General features: G+C 42.3%; 1 protein-coding gene across 1 annotated transcript in view; it reads left to right on the top strand.

Moving 5' to 3' along the window:
* The window catches only part of sptbn5 (spectrin, beta, non-erythrocytic 5), a 56,010-nt gene that overhangs the window by 10,951 nt on the left and 27,916 nt on the right, over positions 1-17,143 (top strand). The window contains 24 exon segments of the mRNA XM_054614250.1: positions 3,808-3,894; positions 3,984-4,091; positions 4,619-4,703; positions 4,980-5,113; positions 5,259-5,479; positions 5,633-5,771; positions 6,251-6,385; positions 6,495-6,583; positions 6,884-7,037; positions 7,774-7,977; positions 8,856-9,081; positions 9,506-9,628; positions 10,076-10,212; positions 11,129-11,341; positions 11,454-11,606; positions 11,987-12,117; positions 12,213-12,464; positions 13,579-13,654; positions 14,321-14,532; positions 15,016-15,265; positions 15,849-15,988; positions 16,109-16,208; positions 16,658-16,828; positions 16,913-17,077. Of these exon segments, the coding sequence (XP_054470225.1) occupies positions 3,808-3,894; positions 3,984-4,091; positions 4,619-4,703; positions 4,980-5,113; positions 5,259-5,479; positions 5,633-5,771; positions 6,251-6,385; positions 6,495-6,583; positions 6,884-7,037; positions 7,774-7,977; positions 8,856-9,081; positions 9,506-9,628; positions 10,076-10,212; positions 11,129-11,341; positions 11,454-11,606; positions 11,987-12,117; positions 12,213-12,464; positions 13,579-13,654; positions 14,321-14,532; positions 15,016-15,265; positions 15,849-15,988; positions 16,109-16,208; positions 16,658-16,828; positions 16,913-17,077 (3,705 nt within the window).

Here is a 17,143-nt window from a genome sequence, read left to right as displayed (position 1 = left end):
GATTAGACTCACCTGCTGACTGAGCTACAGCACACTGAAGCCACAGCAACACAAATCAAAGTGTTTGTATTAATGTCACTGATGAGAGAACCTGAGGAGGATAAACACAGATACACCACGAGTTGTAACTAAAGAATAAGATGAATAAATAAATACCCACATGAATATTAAATAAATGTAAAGAACAAAAGGACATGTTGCTTACCTTTTATATCATACAAATAAATTGCAAAATTAGACAATAATTATTAAGATCTATAGGCTGTGGTGGCATTTAATCAAGTATATTTACTCAAGTACTGTTCTTAAGTACAAATATGAGGTACTTTACTTGAGTATTCTCTTCTCATGACCCTTTATACTTACACTAAAATACATCTCAGTGTAAAATATTGTATTTTTTATTTCACTACATTCATATGACAGTTAAAGTAACTTTACAAGTGTATTTTTTTGCAGAAAAAAGAAACGAAAATACTTTGAAATGATTAATCGGTGAATTGACTTTAAGGAAATAAACTCATTTACTCCTGTAAAAACATTAGCTGGTTTCAGATGTAATAATGTTAAAGTATCCATAATAATGTAAATAATTTTAATTAATGTTGAGGTTTGGACAAAACAAACATTTTGAAGGTGTCGCTTTGGACTCTGGGTAATAGTACATCAGTCACTGTGTTTATATTTCAACTACATTTAACTGATTATACTGACATACTTTTACTTTTCAATGCAGGAAAACGTAGTATTTTCACAGTCTTGAGTTTGTACTTTTACCTGTGACAGTCTTTTTCTTATGTGTACTCTTTGTACTTATACCTCCAACAAAGTATTTTTACTGTGTATTCCTTGTACTCTTACCTGTGACAGAGTATTTATTTTACCTTGTATTCTTTGTACTTTTACCTCTAACAGAGTATTTATTTTACCGTGTACTCTTTGTACTTTTACCTCTAACAGAGTATTTATTTTACCGTGTACTCTTTGTACTTTTACCTCTAACAGAGTGTTTCTTCTACCTTGTACTCTTTGTACATATACCAGTGACAGTCAGCAGGTCAGGTGACCGTGTCCTCTCTATCCGGTGTAGTCCTCTGTGGGCGGGGCTTCAGACTCTAAGCTCATCAGATCAGATCTCACTCTGAGAAGCTGCAGCAGAAACCTTCTCAGAGCTGACAGCTTCTGAAGCTCCACACCTTTACCTGCAGTTTGCTCAGAGAAGCAGGAAGGAGGCTTCAGTCTGGTTCTGCTCAGTCAAAGCTAAACTACTGAGGATTTCACTGTGGATTCAAGGGGCATTTCATGTGTGTGTAGTTCTTAGTTTTCTCTGTTGGGTTGTTGGTAAGCCTACATGTTTTGTTTTGAGAGCTTCGTTGTAGCTGAAAGTGTTTCTGTTCTTTGTGACCGAGAACAGATGCTGATTCTCTTTGTGTCGGCTGAAAACGTTGTTATTCCTCCTGTTTCTCAGCTTTCTCAGGATTTCAGCCGGCAGTTCTTTGACTCTCAAACAAAGCTGTAGTCTGATTCTGTGGTGTAAAAAGTCCTCAGTTTCTCTCCTTAAGTAGAACTACAAATATCCACTTTGTAGGCTTTGATGAAGTGATGATGTATTTATACTGTGAGACAATAGAAGTATTGCTATCCTGTTTATGTTGAGGGACACATCCCATCAATAATTCTGTTTGTATAAAGCTTTAAGGCAAATTTAGAGGTACAGTATATGCTTTTTGCATCAATGTGATGAAGTTCTTTTAGTTTTCCAGGTGTTTAATTCACCTGAGAAGCCAAAAAACAGACATTTGATCCACATTGACTCATTGGATTGAACACATCTCTGATAATTGAGAAAGTTCTACTTGATTAAAACACACAACTGATATCCAATGTGTGGATCAATAAACCACTGACCTGCTAATGTTGTGTCATGATGGTTGGAGATCAAGCTCTGTTGGCGGTTTGTGTTTATGTAGCAGGTGAACCAGGTATGTTACCCGGGGTCACTTAACGATGGTTCAGGTGTGTAGGTGTGTTTCTAGCAGATTAGAAAGTTATCCGTAGTGGGTGATTCCAGGTATGCAGTGGTTTGGACAAAGACTTTACACGTCTGAATTGGTGGTTACAGGTATGCCAGGTGTGTCATGGGTATTTAGAATCATCCTTAGCAGTTATAATGTCTTCACCAGGTGCATTCCAGGTACATTAGAGGTTTCCAAAAATACTTTTCAGGCTAAAAGCGGATGTAGCAAACGGCTTCAGGTGTGGTCTAGTATCTCCAGGTATGAAGGAGTTTCTAAAACCTCTATAAAAGCTTAAATTGGAGTTACACTGGTGCCAGGTGTGCACAGGTGTGGTTGAGTAATCAAGAAGCATCTCCAGCAGTTATACTGTATGCACCAGGTGTGTACAGGTGCATTCCAGGTGTGCTAGAGGTTTCAACCAAAATGTTGAAACCAAAACAGGTGTATGAGGTGTTTCTTTAACGTGTGGTGCATGTTTCTAAAAGCATATTCAGGTGTATTCCAGGTGTATTTCGGAGGTGATGAAGGTTTCCAGAAGCATCTGTATTGATTTCCTCCGTTATATATTCTAAAGAAGAGCTGTACCTGGCGTGTTCAGGGTTATGTTTAGTGACTTCCTGGGTACTACACTGTAAGTTCCAGGTGTCACAGGTGTGTCAAAGCTCTCTTAAGGTCTCTTTTGTCTACAGCTGATAGGTGTAAAGGTTGTGCTCCAGGTGTTTTCAAGGTGTTTGTCTGGATAATGTGCTGTAGGTGTGTATAAGAGTTAACAGTATGTCAGTGGGAGGAAGTCTGAGTGGTCGGTGGGTGAAGAAGCAGTACAGGAGAGAATCTTCCACAAGATCCCAAAACAAGGTTTGTTAAACGTGTCTCTACAGCAGCGTCCAGTCCTGTTGTTTACAGTGTTTCTATGTAAAGTCATGCAAGAGTTCTATGAATTAATCGACGGTAACTTCTCAATAACCCTTTGAAATAACAAGTGAGGTTCCTCAGGGTTCGATCTCAGTGCCACTGTCTTTTCTGTCACTCCCTGGTGGTGGACTTTCCACATCTACGCTGATGACACTCAGCTTTTTATGGTCGTATCTGCTCATTTGACAGAATCGATGCTATCTCTTTTTTTATCTGCATTTAAGATATGAGTGTAAACATTTTTACAGCTCAACCAGGTGAAAATATCAATTTTCTTTTCTATTATAAACCAAAATAAATGGTCTGGTAACTTAAAACCAGTTTGGAAAACATATTTCAGTTTGTATTAATATATACTGTGGAGAAACCAAGCAGAACTCCACTGTTTTATTCTCAGATCAAAATGTTTATACTTTTATAAGATACGATTAACAGACTATTTCATCATCGTGTCATTTTCAAGCAAAAGTGACAAAGTAGTTTCCAGCCTCTGAATTGATCAGATTTACCACTTTTCATTTATTATGTGATGGGGAACTAATATTTTGTTTTGTTTTTTACTCTTGGTTGGACAAGACAAAGAACTTTTAAGACTTCTGTTTGAGCTTTAGGATGTTGGCTCCGTCATTTATCCAATATTGATTTACATTTTCTACAGTATATTTTTCAGCTGGCAGATTAATTGATAATGAAAACACTCCTTTATCTGCAGCTCTAGTTGAATATTGTTGAACTGGAAATCAAAAATCTGTGAGTCATTGCGGCCGTAATTAAGAGATATTTATTGTTACCAAAGGTTTAAATGATAACAGCGAGGACTTCTGTGTGATAACGAGACGTCTGAGTGATTCAGAATCTTTCCTCTTTGCATCCTCAGATAGTCGGGATGCTGATGGAGCTGGATGACATGAAGGTCCAGTATGAGAGGCTGGTCTCAGATCTGCTTCACTGGATCAAGACCAAGGTATCAGCAACAACAACAAAAGTGAGTGTTGTCGTTTGGATGTGAGGACACGATGCTGAGCTTGTTGGTTCTTCTCCGACTGACTGAAGGTGCTGCAGCTGAACGACAGACGATTCCCAAACTCTGTGAGGGAGACGCAGAAGCTGATGATGGCGTTCAAGACCTACAGGACGGTGGAGAAACCTCCCAAATATCAGGTAAGACTCATATTCACTTATACTTGTTTCTCAGCCTTCAGGTCAAATCTCTTCTTCAGTGTATTCAGTCCTGTATTTTTTTTTAAATCTGATATTTTTCAGCCACTAAAACTGTGTAGAGATGTCAGTCTCTCTTAAGATTAAATTAAAATGAATTATTTGTATTGGCATAATTAATGATGATATAATAAAGTGCAGTATCGCCAAAGCGAGTTGTACAACTTTATTATTTAATGTGAAGCGTTTCATGATTCTTCAAATTCACGATTCGATTTGACTTTTGAGTTTAACATGAACAGAAGTTGTGCTCATTAATAAATCTTATGTTATGTGAGAGAACTGAATACAAATAAATAAAAAATATACTGTTTATGATGAGTTGAGATACAAAGTAGTTAGACAGATTATTCCACTCCTACAGCAACATCAATTATTTAGTAAATGAAATAAATACAGAGTTTTTAAATTGTATTTTGTTCTCTTTTTTAAATATTTATTCTTTTATTTATTTCTGTTTCTGTCTTTAGGAGCGCGGGGCGATCGAAGCTCATCTGTTCAGTCTGAAGACTCAGCTGGCAGCCAACAACCAATGGGCTTACAATCCTCCAGAGGGTATAACACACACACACAGACACACACACACACACACACACACACACACACACACACACACACACACACACACACACACACACACACACACACACACACACACACACACACGTAAAGACTAATTAGATTGAGTTGTGTGTCCTTCCATAACACCACATTTTCTGTGTTTTCTATCATTGCGGTTTGTGTGTGTGTGTGTGTGTGTGTGTGTGTGTGTGTGTGTGTGTGTGTGTGTGTGTGTGTGTGTGTGTGTGTGTGTGTGTGTGTGTGTGTAAGGTAAAACCCTCAGTGACATAGAGAAGAGTTGGGTTCTGCTGGAGAGAGCCGAACACGAGCGAGAGCGAGCCCTGCAGGAGGCGCTGCTCCGTCTGGAGAACCTGGAGCAGCTCGCCCAGAAGTTTGAGAGGAAGGTAACAACATCTGCCCCCAGTTTGTTGTTTGACATACAAGGATTGTTAGTGTCTTCTTACATTTGTGACTTGTTGCTTTCATAATGTTGAAGCGATGGTAGCTGGATCCTTGCTCGTATCCTCAGTGTTTGTTGTGGTGTCTCAGGCAGCACTGAGGGAGGGCTACCTGGAGGACACGCTGCGTCTGATCCGGAGGCAGGACATCCGGGGTCTGTCCTCCCTGGAGGAGGCCCAGGCGGCTGGCCGGCGTCTGGAGGCGCTGGCCACCGACGCTCTGGCCAGAGAGCCGCGCTTCGCCGCCCTGAGAGACATGGCGGAGACCATCGAGAGAGGAAACTACCACAGCAAGGAGCAGATCATCAGGAGGTGACAGAAAGACACATTTTAATCATCATCATATCCTATCGCCTCCGTGAGCCGATACGGAGGTTTAAAACGGGACTAAAACTGTGGACAATCTTCTGAAGAAAAAAAAATATATAATATATTATATTGTTGTGTGTGTTATGTGTTTGTAAGAGAGGAGAACATTAGCCATCGATGGAAGGACCTCCTGCAGCAGCTCCAAGAGCAGAGGGGGCTGCTGGGAAACATAGTTGAAAACCTGGGCGTCCTCCGAGACATCGAGCTCGTCTCCCAGGAACTAAAAGAACTGCAGGTGAGTTCACACTGAAACGTATAATAATGGTTATTATAACAGGAAGTCTTTGCGTTCACAAAATAAAAGTCTCTCTATCTGTAAAATGTAACAATTGAGCGTCTATATGCGTAAACTCGCTCTACTCTTTCTACAGCTTATGCTCTGTGTTCAGCAGCATGAAGTTCAGTCAAAGTTTCACAGATTTGTTGTCACATGACTGTTGGTCTCAGATGAATCAATCATGTCTTCATAGTTTCACTGAGGAGCTCAGAATTTAATGTTTTTTACAGAATCTGGTTAAAACAAACGGTTTATTTGTAGTGACATTTTAAAAAAGACATTTAGAATAAATTGTTTTTGATGAAATATCACAATTTTAAGCTTAGCTTTGATTGCGTTTTCTTGCAGAAGTGTTCGTCACACATGATGTGTTCAAGGAGCGTCAGAAAGATGAAAATCTAAGGTTAATGAATCCCCTCTCCCCCTCTGTCTCCCAGTCCCAGGCCAGTTCCTCTGAACTGGGGAAACAGCTGGCGGAGGTGGAGTCTCTCCTTCAGAAGCAGGATCTCCTGGAAGCTCAGATCTCAGCTCACGGTGAAACCATCGCCGCCATCAGCAGCAAGACACTGAAGGTGAGACACTGACTACGTTCATATCACGGTGCTGAAGGTGAGATATTGATTATGTATTTGAAACCATACTGTCAGGTGCGTCGTCAACCATTCTGTCTCTTCCTCTCAGGTGAAGGTGAGAGACGGTCAGCAGATTCAGGGCAGAGTGAGAGCTCTGGACTCTCAGTACAGATCTCTGGTTTCCCTCAGCAGCAGCAGGTTTCCTTCTGTTTCACTTTTACACATATTGATTGCTAAACAACAGATATGAATATGTATCACTCCTTTACACATCCATCTCCTCTCATCTTCTCCCTCGTCTCCTCCTACCCTCTCATCTTGTTTCCTCCCTTACTCGCCGCTCATATCCTCTTCCCTCGACTCCTCTCCTCTCCCTTCCTATCTTGTCCTCTCCTGTGTCATTTCCTCGTCTCTCTCCTCTTGTTTCCTCTTGTCCACTCTTTTCCTCTCCTCTCCTGTGTCCTCTCCTCTCTCTCCTCCTCCCCTCCCCCCCTCCAGGAGGAGACAGCTGGAGGCCCAGTTGAGGCTGTTTGAGTTCTTCTATGACTGTGAGGAGGTGGAGGCCTGGCTCTATGAACGCTGGTTGAGGCTGCAGACGGCCGGACTCGGACGAGACCTGAACCACATCCAGCTGACCCAGCACAAACACAAGGTGGAGCACACACACACACACACACACACACACACGCACACACACACGCACACGCACACACACACACACACACACACACACACACACACACACACACACGCACACACACACACACACACACGCACACGCACACAAACACAAGGTGGAGCACACACACACACACACAAACACACACACACACACACACACACACACAACACACACACACACACACACACAAGTGAAACACACACACACACACACACAGGTGAAACACACACACACACGCACACGCACACACACACACACACACACACGCACACACACAAGGTGAAACACACACACACACACACACACACACACACACACACACACACACACACACACACACTAAAAGCAACCAAAAATAAACTTCAAAAGCAATGCATGATTTATTTGTAGAGCATGTTAAATACCAAAAATAAGTGCAAAACGTGAAAATAATAAAGAAAAACGACATTAAAAAATAAAATACAAATTACATAATAGAGACCTTTTTTTAAGGTTAATTAAAATAAAAACATCAATATTTTTTTATTGATTTATTTTGACATGCAGCTTAAACAGTCCAGCTGGTTGGTAGGACAACTCTTTCAACAGCTGCCTCAGTGCCTTTGAGCAAGTCACTCTACAAGCAAACAACAAACTGTACGATATCCTCTCGTTCTCCTTTGTGAACACTACTATTTTGTAAATGGGTCTGATTGCATCCTGTCAGGCGTTGGAGGCGGAGCTTCAGGCCCAGGAGTCTCTGTACCAGGGGGTTCTGGGTCGTGGTCAGGACCTGCTGTCCAAACAGAGTCAGCTCAACCAGCGAGCCATCCAGAAGTGGATCCGAGCCCTGAAGAAGCAGTGGGGCCACCTGACCGAGGAGGCCACGGGACGCCGCAACAGACTGCAGGCCGCCGCCGCCATCAAGCAGGTGAACAAAGAAATGCCATTATTAAGTTAATATACAGTGAAGTTTGTTTTATCTGTTTGCCATCAGCTGTTTAGGAGGGAACGTAGTCATTATTTAATGTGGTTTTCTTTCGCAACCAATTAACTTAAGTGACCATATTTGGACTGAGGAGGAGTGACGTAGAGACGCCTGTCAATCAGTGTGTAGCCCCGCCCTAAAGCATACCCTGCTTTATGGTCTGTTTGAGTCATTTTCTCATAGACTTCTATACAACCAGAGGAGTCGCCCCCTGATGGACATTAGAGAGAATGCAGCTTTAACACATGAAGCTTTGACTTCACTGGAGGTTGCCACCTGGTCATCGCCAGTCAATACTTATTTCATTTCTATTTATAAGAGACAAGTATATAACACCACAACTCAAAATAATAACTGCGATTAAACCATTTTCTTTTGTTCCTTTAATACTTTTCAACAATAATTACACAAAACTCTTGTGTAATTTGCAAAGTTGCCATCATTTAGCTAGGATATTGATTAGCATGTCCGATTGGGAAGAAAAACAACTAAAAGTTTTTATTTTTAAAGGCTTTCAGAAGTTTCCAATTAAAATCCAAAGCAATTAGAGCTTCCTTCAAATCATTGAGGATGTATTGTCAGGCTTATAATGACGGTGTCTTTGGTGACTTTGGGGTTTTTGTGTTTTCACAACATTTATAAATATTGTCTAGATGTCACAATAAGTTTTTTTTGACCATCCAAACAGGAATCTTGGTCGTGTTATCTTGATCTTCCTGCCGTGTCCCCATAAACCACATTATAGTTATTTAGTGTGTTTGTGGTTTACGGGGACCGGATCCTCGGACCATCACGCTGCTAACTGCTTTCCCTCCGTTCAGTACTTTGCAGATGTGGCGGAGGCCGACTCCTGGCTGGGTGACAGGAAACCGCTGCTGACCAGCGAGGATCATGGGAAGGACGAGTCGAGCACGGCGGCGTTGCTGCAGCGCCACCTGCGGTTGGAGAGGGAGATGGCGGCCTACGCCTCGGAGATAAAGAGACTGACGGAGCAGGCGAGGAGCGCCGCACAGCTAACGGCTCTGACTGTGAGTACGGACTTAAATCGTGGGCGGCTGTGGCGTAGTGGAGAGCAAGGTAGTTCTCCAGTCAGAAGGTCGGTGGTTCGATACCCGGCTTCGGCAGTCGATGTGTCCTTGGCAAGACACTTAACCCCAAGTTGCTCCTGAAGGCTTGCCATCGGTGTGGACTGGATGATGAATGTTAGTTAGAGTCTGATGGTGGCACCTTGATGGTAGCCTGTCATCAGTGTGTGAATGGGTGAATGATATGTAACATACTACTGACTGTAAGTCGCTTTGGAGAAAAGCGTCTGCTAAATGACTGTAATGTAATGTAATGTAAAAATCAAACTCACAGCTGGTGGATCCGTCCACAGGAGTCACAGCTCTGAAAAATGACGCTGACTCACTTCCTGTGTAGGCGGAGCCTCAGCAGAGTAAGATGATCCAATACAGCGACTCATCCGGAGACGAGGAGGGTCCAGGAGCTGTGACATCACCGCCAACTGGCGCCAGGGGGGGCAGGGGCTCCGGGAGCTCCCCCTCTCAGAGTGACAACAGCAAGGCCAAGGTCCGCTTCAAATACAGCAGAGGTACTGGAAGTCTGCAGCAGTGCATGATGGGAAGTGACACAAATATTAGATGTTAGCTTTTGGTGGATAAATTTGTCAAACTCCAAAGGATGTTTGGTCTGTACACATGCACCGGGATGTGTACTGATTTAAATATTATTATTATTATTATTATTAACAAGGTTTTATTTTCTATGCATGTATGAATATCTATTTTATATTGTCTTATTTTTTCGGTTTTATTTTCCATCTTTTTTACTCTGATTATGATTATTATTAATTTTAGTAATCAGTTATTAATATTATTTACTTATTATTATTATTATTATAAATATTGTTATTAAACTTTGGAATAACACATTTTCATCTCTGAAAATGTGATATTTAGTTGCTTCTGACAGATTTGCTTGGTGCAGTTTTTGGTTGAACTGTTCCTTTTAAATGTAATCTGAACTAAACTGATTGCAGGTCAGTTTCCGTGGGATCGTAATGAGATCGTAACCATCGTCGGCACCGAGCCGGACGGAGACCGAGTTCTGGCCAGAGACGGCCGAGGAAACCAGCAGCTCGTCCCCAAAACCTACCTGAGCCTGCTGCCGGCCACCGTACGATCAATAATCACTTTAGATTGGATCAATTATCAGTCACCTCTTTAAATGAGTCTTTAGGCTTCTAAAGGGATGTCACGATACCAGAGACGTAGTCGATGACCGTAGCCGTGAAACTCGATGGTAATAAAACAAACAATAAATGTACTTAAACATTCGCTACTTTATTACCCTTTAGATATTGTTTTTTGCAGATTTATTATCATTGACTGAGGTTTTGAAGCCTCGAGTTCGTCTATTTAGCCGTCGCCATCTTGTTTTTCTGCAACCAGTGAACAGGAAGTGACCATATATGGACTGAGGAGGAGTGACGTAGAGACGCCGTATACGTCTCTGGTGTCGACCTGTCAATCAGTGTGTAGCCCCGCCCTAAAGCATCCCCTGCTTTATGGTCTGTTTGACTCTAAATGGAGCATCATTTACTAAATGAACATCATGCTGTATTGAAGAAGACTTGAAACTAGAGATTGAGACCATAAACTCATGTTTACAATGTTTACTGAGGGAATAAATCAAGAGAGAAGTAGAGTCATTTTCTCATAGACTTCTATACAACCAGAGGAGTCGCCCCCTGGTGGACAGTAGAGAGAATGCAGCTTTAACACATGAAGCTTTGGCTTGACTTGGCAGAACTGGAGGTTGCCTCCTGTAGACTCCAACACAGACTTTGTTGTTCATAATGGAGCATTATCAGGCGACTGTTCTGATGTCTCAGAGACGACAGTACAACATTTGTCTTGAGCCCTGATCTCCGATAGAAAAACGACTACCGTCATGTTTTCTGAATTTGGCATCATCTCGGTATTGAAGCATCTGTTCTCGTGACATCCTTAGTCCTTTAAGACCTGCCTGTAAAGATGAGTAATGTTAGATCAATAATAGATCTGATCATTTTCTACCTCACTACACTCAGGCTCCTCCCGCCTCCCCTCCCGTCTCCACCAATGGCGTGCCAGAGAGCCCGAGCAGGAAGCTAAGTCGTCCGAGGCGCAGTCGCTCGATGCGTCGCGGCACCGCCGAGATCCAGACGACGTGGCTTCTGGACCCACAGTACCAGAGAGACACAGTGGAGAGCACGCAGGCCGGGCTGGACCGGGACTACAACTCCCTGTTCCACCTGGTCACGGTGAGAGGGGCAGCATGGGAAATAGAGTTTGATTATACCGGCGTTTATCTGGAGGAAGTTATAAAGATGCTGCAAACATTTAGATATGATTTTCTGGTTTGTTTGTTTGCAGACGAAGACAAAGAGTCTGCAGGAGATGCTGCGTCTGCATCGATTCTACAACAGCTGCCAGGAGTTTGAGTCGTGGATGGAGGACAAAGAGAACATCCTGAACACCTTCAGCACCGACGGTGACAACCTGGGAGTCGTTCAGGCCAAATACGAGGTGACGGATGTAGAAAACTAAAGTGTTTCTCTGAGAAGAGACTTCAGAGGATGAAGTGCAGGCTGCTTCAGTTATCTCTTTTACAAATAGATCCAATCAGATCAACACAATATATTTTGTATAACTGTACAGCTGACTTTTGTTTATTTGTGAAATTATTGTTATTTTATGTTCATTCAATTCAATTCAATCCAATACAATTTAATTAATCTACGAAGGCAATTTGATTTTGAGAAGTAACAGAAGTGAAACAGACTGTTTAGGACAGTTTTTAAAATGTATTGTATCTTTTGAAATGGTCGATCTGAGTTTATGTGTTTTGAAAACTAAAACATTTAAAAGAGAAATATTTAAATTTGAGATTTGGCTTCCTGTTTTAGAACTTCCTGACTGAGTTGGTGAGTGGGCGTGGCCAGTTGGATGACATCATCCGAATGGCGGAGGAGTTGGTGAAGAGCCGGCACAGTAAACAGAGAGAGATCCAGGCCAGACAGAAGAAGGTCTCCAGCAGGTACCATCATGAACCCGAGCATCTCAAGTGACCTTTGACCTTTTGATGTGGATCAACCTGCACTAACCTGTGATTCTGGTCCCTGTTGTCCGCAGGTGGGATCGGATCCAGCAGCTGAAGGACGAGAAGGGACACGAGCTGCTGAGCACGGCCGACGTCCAGTCCTTCCTGCAGAGCTGCCAGGAGGCCAAAGCTCAGCTGCAGGGTCAGCTGTCCGGCCTCGACGTCGTGGACGTGGGCTGCAGCTCCTTCACCCTGCTGGCCGAGGAGAAGACCCAGAGCCAGACCCTCAGAGACATCCAGACCCTGGAGGCCAAGATCGCCTACCTGAAGAGCGTCGCCAAGATGTATGCGTTTCTGATTCAGGCTGGAGAAACCTTTTATCATTTATGAAAACACTTCTACAATGTGGAAGAAGTTTAATGCAAAGATTTTATTTCATTCGATTAAAAAAACTAAACTTTTGTCTCATGAAACTTAAATAACCCTAATGTCTCTCTAGGGACATTTTTGGGCTTTTTAATTTATATTTATTTATTTTAATTGTTAAATCATTTTTAGCTGTGTTAATGCAATGAACCTTGGCTCCTATAATAAACTGTGTAGCCTATAAACAGACACTTTTTACCCATTAAAACCCACTAAAACCACAATATCTCATCCCATTACAGCATAAAATCATTCATTCTATTATATCAGACAATCTAATATGCATATCTTCCTTTGCTCTATGGGGATAATACATGTTGTTCTCCTGGTGTCCACTAGGGGCATCACTGCTTTATTATGGAGCACTGCAGTGTGTGATCCATAAAAACAAGAGAAGCATAATATGTCATTGAAAGGGTTGAAATTCTGTAGAAATGTATGAATATTTGGTAAGATTTGATGCAATTAAAGGGGAAAATATTTATAATAATAACATTTTTAGTTTTCATTCATCTCTCACTGCACAAACAATAGAAAAACATTAAATTACTTGAATTGCAAATCATTGACATATATCCAGACTGTCTAGATGAAAATAAATAAAAATCATCCCTAGGTTTTAATTTAGAGAAAATACTAAAATTAATGTTTTTTTTCTCCATTAAAAATAGAAGCATCATATTAACAATCTGGCATTTAAAGGGTTTAATATCTGAACATGAATTAATATTTGCTAGTTATGATCAGAACTGATGTCGGTTAAAAAATTGAACTGGTGAAAGTAGGAAATAACATTAAAGTATATATATCTTTATTCCAGTTATTTGACATTTTCGTCCTAAAGACATCAACAGTTTTTTTTTTTTTAAATGAAGGCTTAAAGTAATTTCAGATCTGTTGCCGTAAAACTCTTAAGTTATTTAAGTTTATCTCAAGTTTTAACTTAACTTAACTTAATCTGTGTTTGTGGTTTTTCTTTCTTCATGTTTAACTGCATCTTATAGTCCATGGTTTGTATTTCTTGTGTTCCAGGAAGCAGGACTGCAGTCCAGCAGAGAGCGCAGCCATCGTGGAGGAGGTTCAGGGTCTGGAGACTCTGCTGGATCAGGTTTGAGTTTGATTCATCTTCACAGACTGAACTGTTTTAGATCCTCTGAGAGCAGTAAGACACATCTTCAGACTTCTGCTGGTTCACAGGATTCTGTTGACATGACCGCTAAATTGTAGTCATGATTTTTTAAATTTAAAATATAAAACTTTGACTGCTGCCAGAAATCTGAAGACAAACCCTGGATGTTTACATATCTAATTAATATTTTGTGTAGAAAAATAACAGGCTTAATACATGTTATTCTCCTGGTGTCCACTAGGGGCATCACTGCTGTATTATGGAGCACTGCAGTGTTTGATCCATAAAAACACAAGTGGCATCATTTAAACAAACATTTAAGGGCTTAAAATTCAGAAAATCAATGAATATTTAGTAGTTATGATGAGTACTATAGTTTGTCAAAAGCTTTGACTCCATTAAAGTGGAATATAATATGAATTTCTAGAGCTGTTTTAGGAATTGGACATTTTTGTGGAAGTTTCTCACACTGCACAAAAAATAGAAATGGATCATATCAATGTTGTTTCTTAGCACTGACATATACCAGATGTCTCTTATTATTTTTTATTCAGCGTTACCACTGTGACACCTTAAATATCACATCATTAAAGAGCTTAAATAACGAGCTTCAGAGCCTAAACTGTGTCTGCTGTTGTGGACCAGCTGAAGCATCAGGCTGCAGACAGACAGCGGCTCCTGGAGGAGGCCCGCAGCCTGCAGAGCTTCCAGCGACGGGCCAAGGAGCTGCAGCGCTGGGCCACCTCGGCCCAGGAGCGCCTCCTGCAGGAGGAGACGGCCACCGACGTGGCCTCGGCCGCGGCCCTGCTGGAGCAGCACCGGGAGCTCCGGCTGGAGATGGAGGAGCAGAGGAGCAGGTGAAGTTGAAGGCCGTCACCTCTTGAAACAACCATCATTGCTGCGTTGTACATGTTGTGTCCAAGATATCCTGGGAATCTAAACGCCGTCTTGTCTGGGTTCAAAGCATCATCTGGAGGAGTATTCACTACAGCTGTATACACCCCAAATAAACAATTCTATTGTCATTTATTTGCAATAAACCGATAAAAAGGAATGCCGAAATATCAACATAATAATGATCATTTTTAAAAAGTCAGAATTCCTGCTATGTTAGTTCTCTCCGCAAGACGACAAGCAAACAACCTTTAAAATGCTTGTTTCCTGAATGGAGTTTGGATCGATTGGTGCTAGGCTATGCTAACATTGTAGCTGCTCCATTAACACTCAAAATAACATCATAAAGTCGTAAATACATCAGCGTTGTTATTGTTTGTACCATATGGAAAGAAATGCACAGAAAAGCTCAATAATAACATCCGTCCACCATGTTGTTTCCTCAGGTGGAAGGAGATGGAGAAGTTGGGGAAATCTCTTCAGCAGGGCTCATCCAATGGGAAACCGGGAGGTGTGGACATCCAGCAAAACCTGGACAAGCTCAAAGCCGATTGGTCCAAGCTTGACGAGCTGTGGACCAGTAGGAGGGAGCAGTTGGAGCAGGGGGCGGAGCTCCAGAGGCTGAACCAGGAGGGAGACCGCATCGAGGCGTCACTGTCTGGACACGAAGCTCGTCTGAAGGTCAAAGATGTCGGGGTGAGGGACGAGAGTTCATGGTCCATCCTGAACATAGATTTACAGTGAATACAGACATTGGGTCTTTCTCATTTCCCATTTTGTGCTTCCTGGATTCCTTTCCTTGCCTCCTGCTCATTTAGTAAATGATGCTCCATTTAGAGTCAAACAGACCATAAAGCAGGGGATGCTTTAGGGCGGGGCCTAAAACGTCACTCCTCCTCAGTCCATATATGGTCACTTCCTGTTCACTGGTTGCAGAAAAACAAGATGGCGACGGCTAAATAGACGAACTCGAGGCTTCAAAACATCAGTCCACAAACCGATGGGAGACGTTATGACGACTACGTCTCTTCTTATGAACAGTTTATCAGTCCAGCTGTTTTTTTAGATCATTACAGATGTGTGTCACGACTCTTTTATTTGGGTACCTGTGCTGAAAACATTTCCTCAGAGGATACACCGGTGTTTCCTCGCTCATAGCTCCTCTGGCAAACCTCCTCCATCCTCAAGATGCATTTTAGGAATTGGGGAAATGAGAAAGACCTATGAAAACAGGGACAGATGTTGTGTTTTGATGATTCTATGTGTGTTTGTTGTTCAGGACTCGGTGGACGGCGTCCACAGTCTGCTGGGCCGACAGGACGAGCTGGAGGGTCTCCTGAAGGCTTTGGACCAACGAGTGGATCGTTTCACCGAACGCAGCCAGGAGCTCATCAACCAACGACACTACGCTGCCAAACGGTAAGAGACACGGTGTGGAGACAGACGCACAGCTCCAGATGTTCAGCTGGTTCACATGTCCACTGTGAGTCCAACAGAATGAAAGCTACAGTGGAAGCGATGTGTGTTTTTATGTTGCAGCATCAAGGAGAGGAGCAGCAGCATCCAGAAGGCCAACATGAAGTTGAAGGAGAGCAGCAGGCAGAGGAGGAGTCTGCTGCTGGCCTCAAAGAAATATCAGGTATCAGTCTTACAGCAGAAAACCGCTGATCGTGATCACAATGCAAGACAGAATCATCCCAATACAGATGCTGTTTTAAGGGTTTGCTTCTAGTATTACAGTGATCATCTTTGGCTCTTTTCATACATTTTTAAACGCCCACTTTTTACCAGTCAAATCAAATGTGCACAGCTCAAATATTCCGTTTCACTGTGCAATACTCACAGAACAGAGGAACTTCTGTTTAGCTGGGACTTTAATATTAATACACTTTATTTATACATAAGTTACAAAGTGCTTTTGACCCAGGATTAAAACATTTCAGGAGGCAACGAGACGGAAACAAATCAAACAAAATATTTAACAATAATATAAGATATAAAAACATAATTGAACTTGTCAGTGTCGGAGAAACTTTTAAATAATGTGTTGACTTTATATTTTAATGTTATAACTGATTCTTTCTGCAGGAGTTCCAGAGAGACGCAGACGAGCTGCTGCTGTGGATGGAGGAGAAGTTCAAGGTGGCGGAGGACGAGTCGTACCGCGACCCCACCAACGTCCTCCCGAAGCTGAAGAGACACGAGGCGGCCGAGAGGGAGATGCAGGCCAACCAGGTGTGGCTGGACAGACTGCTTCAGGTAAACTGGTTCCCAGTTTTGTTCAACCAACAAAAAAAACATGTCACACATTGCGTACTTTAAATGATGCATGTTCATGTCCAGCTGGGGCAGGAGATGCTGGCTGAAGAGCACTACAGCAGTCAGAGCATCAGCAGGAAGTCGACTCAGGTCAGCAGCCGGTGGAGGAGACTTCAAGACAAGATGGCCGACAGAGGAGACAAACTGAGACAGGCGGGGCAGCAGGAGCAGCTGATGGAGCTGCTGCAGGTAGAACACTGATGAGGAACTGACCGAGGATCAACTACTGGAGGCTAAAAAAAAGAAAACTAATTC

The sequence above is a fragment of the Anoplopoma fimbria genome, chromosome 15 (genome assembly GCF_027596085.1).
Source record: "Anoplopoma fimbria isolate UVic2021 breed Golden Eagle Sablefish chromosome 15, Afim_UVic_2022, whole genome shotgun sequence".
NCBI classification, from domain to species: Eukaryota; Metazoa; Chordata; class Actinopteri; order Perciformes; family Anoplopomatidae; genus Anoplopoma; species Anoplopoma fimbria.
Note: the sequence above shows the minus strand (reverse complement) of the source record. Positions and strands in the feature narration are given on the sequence as shown.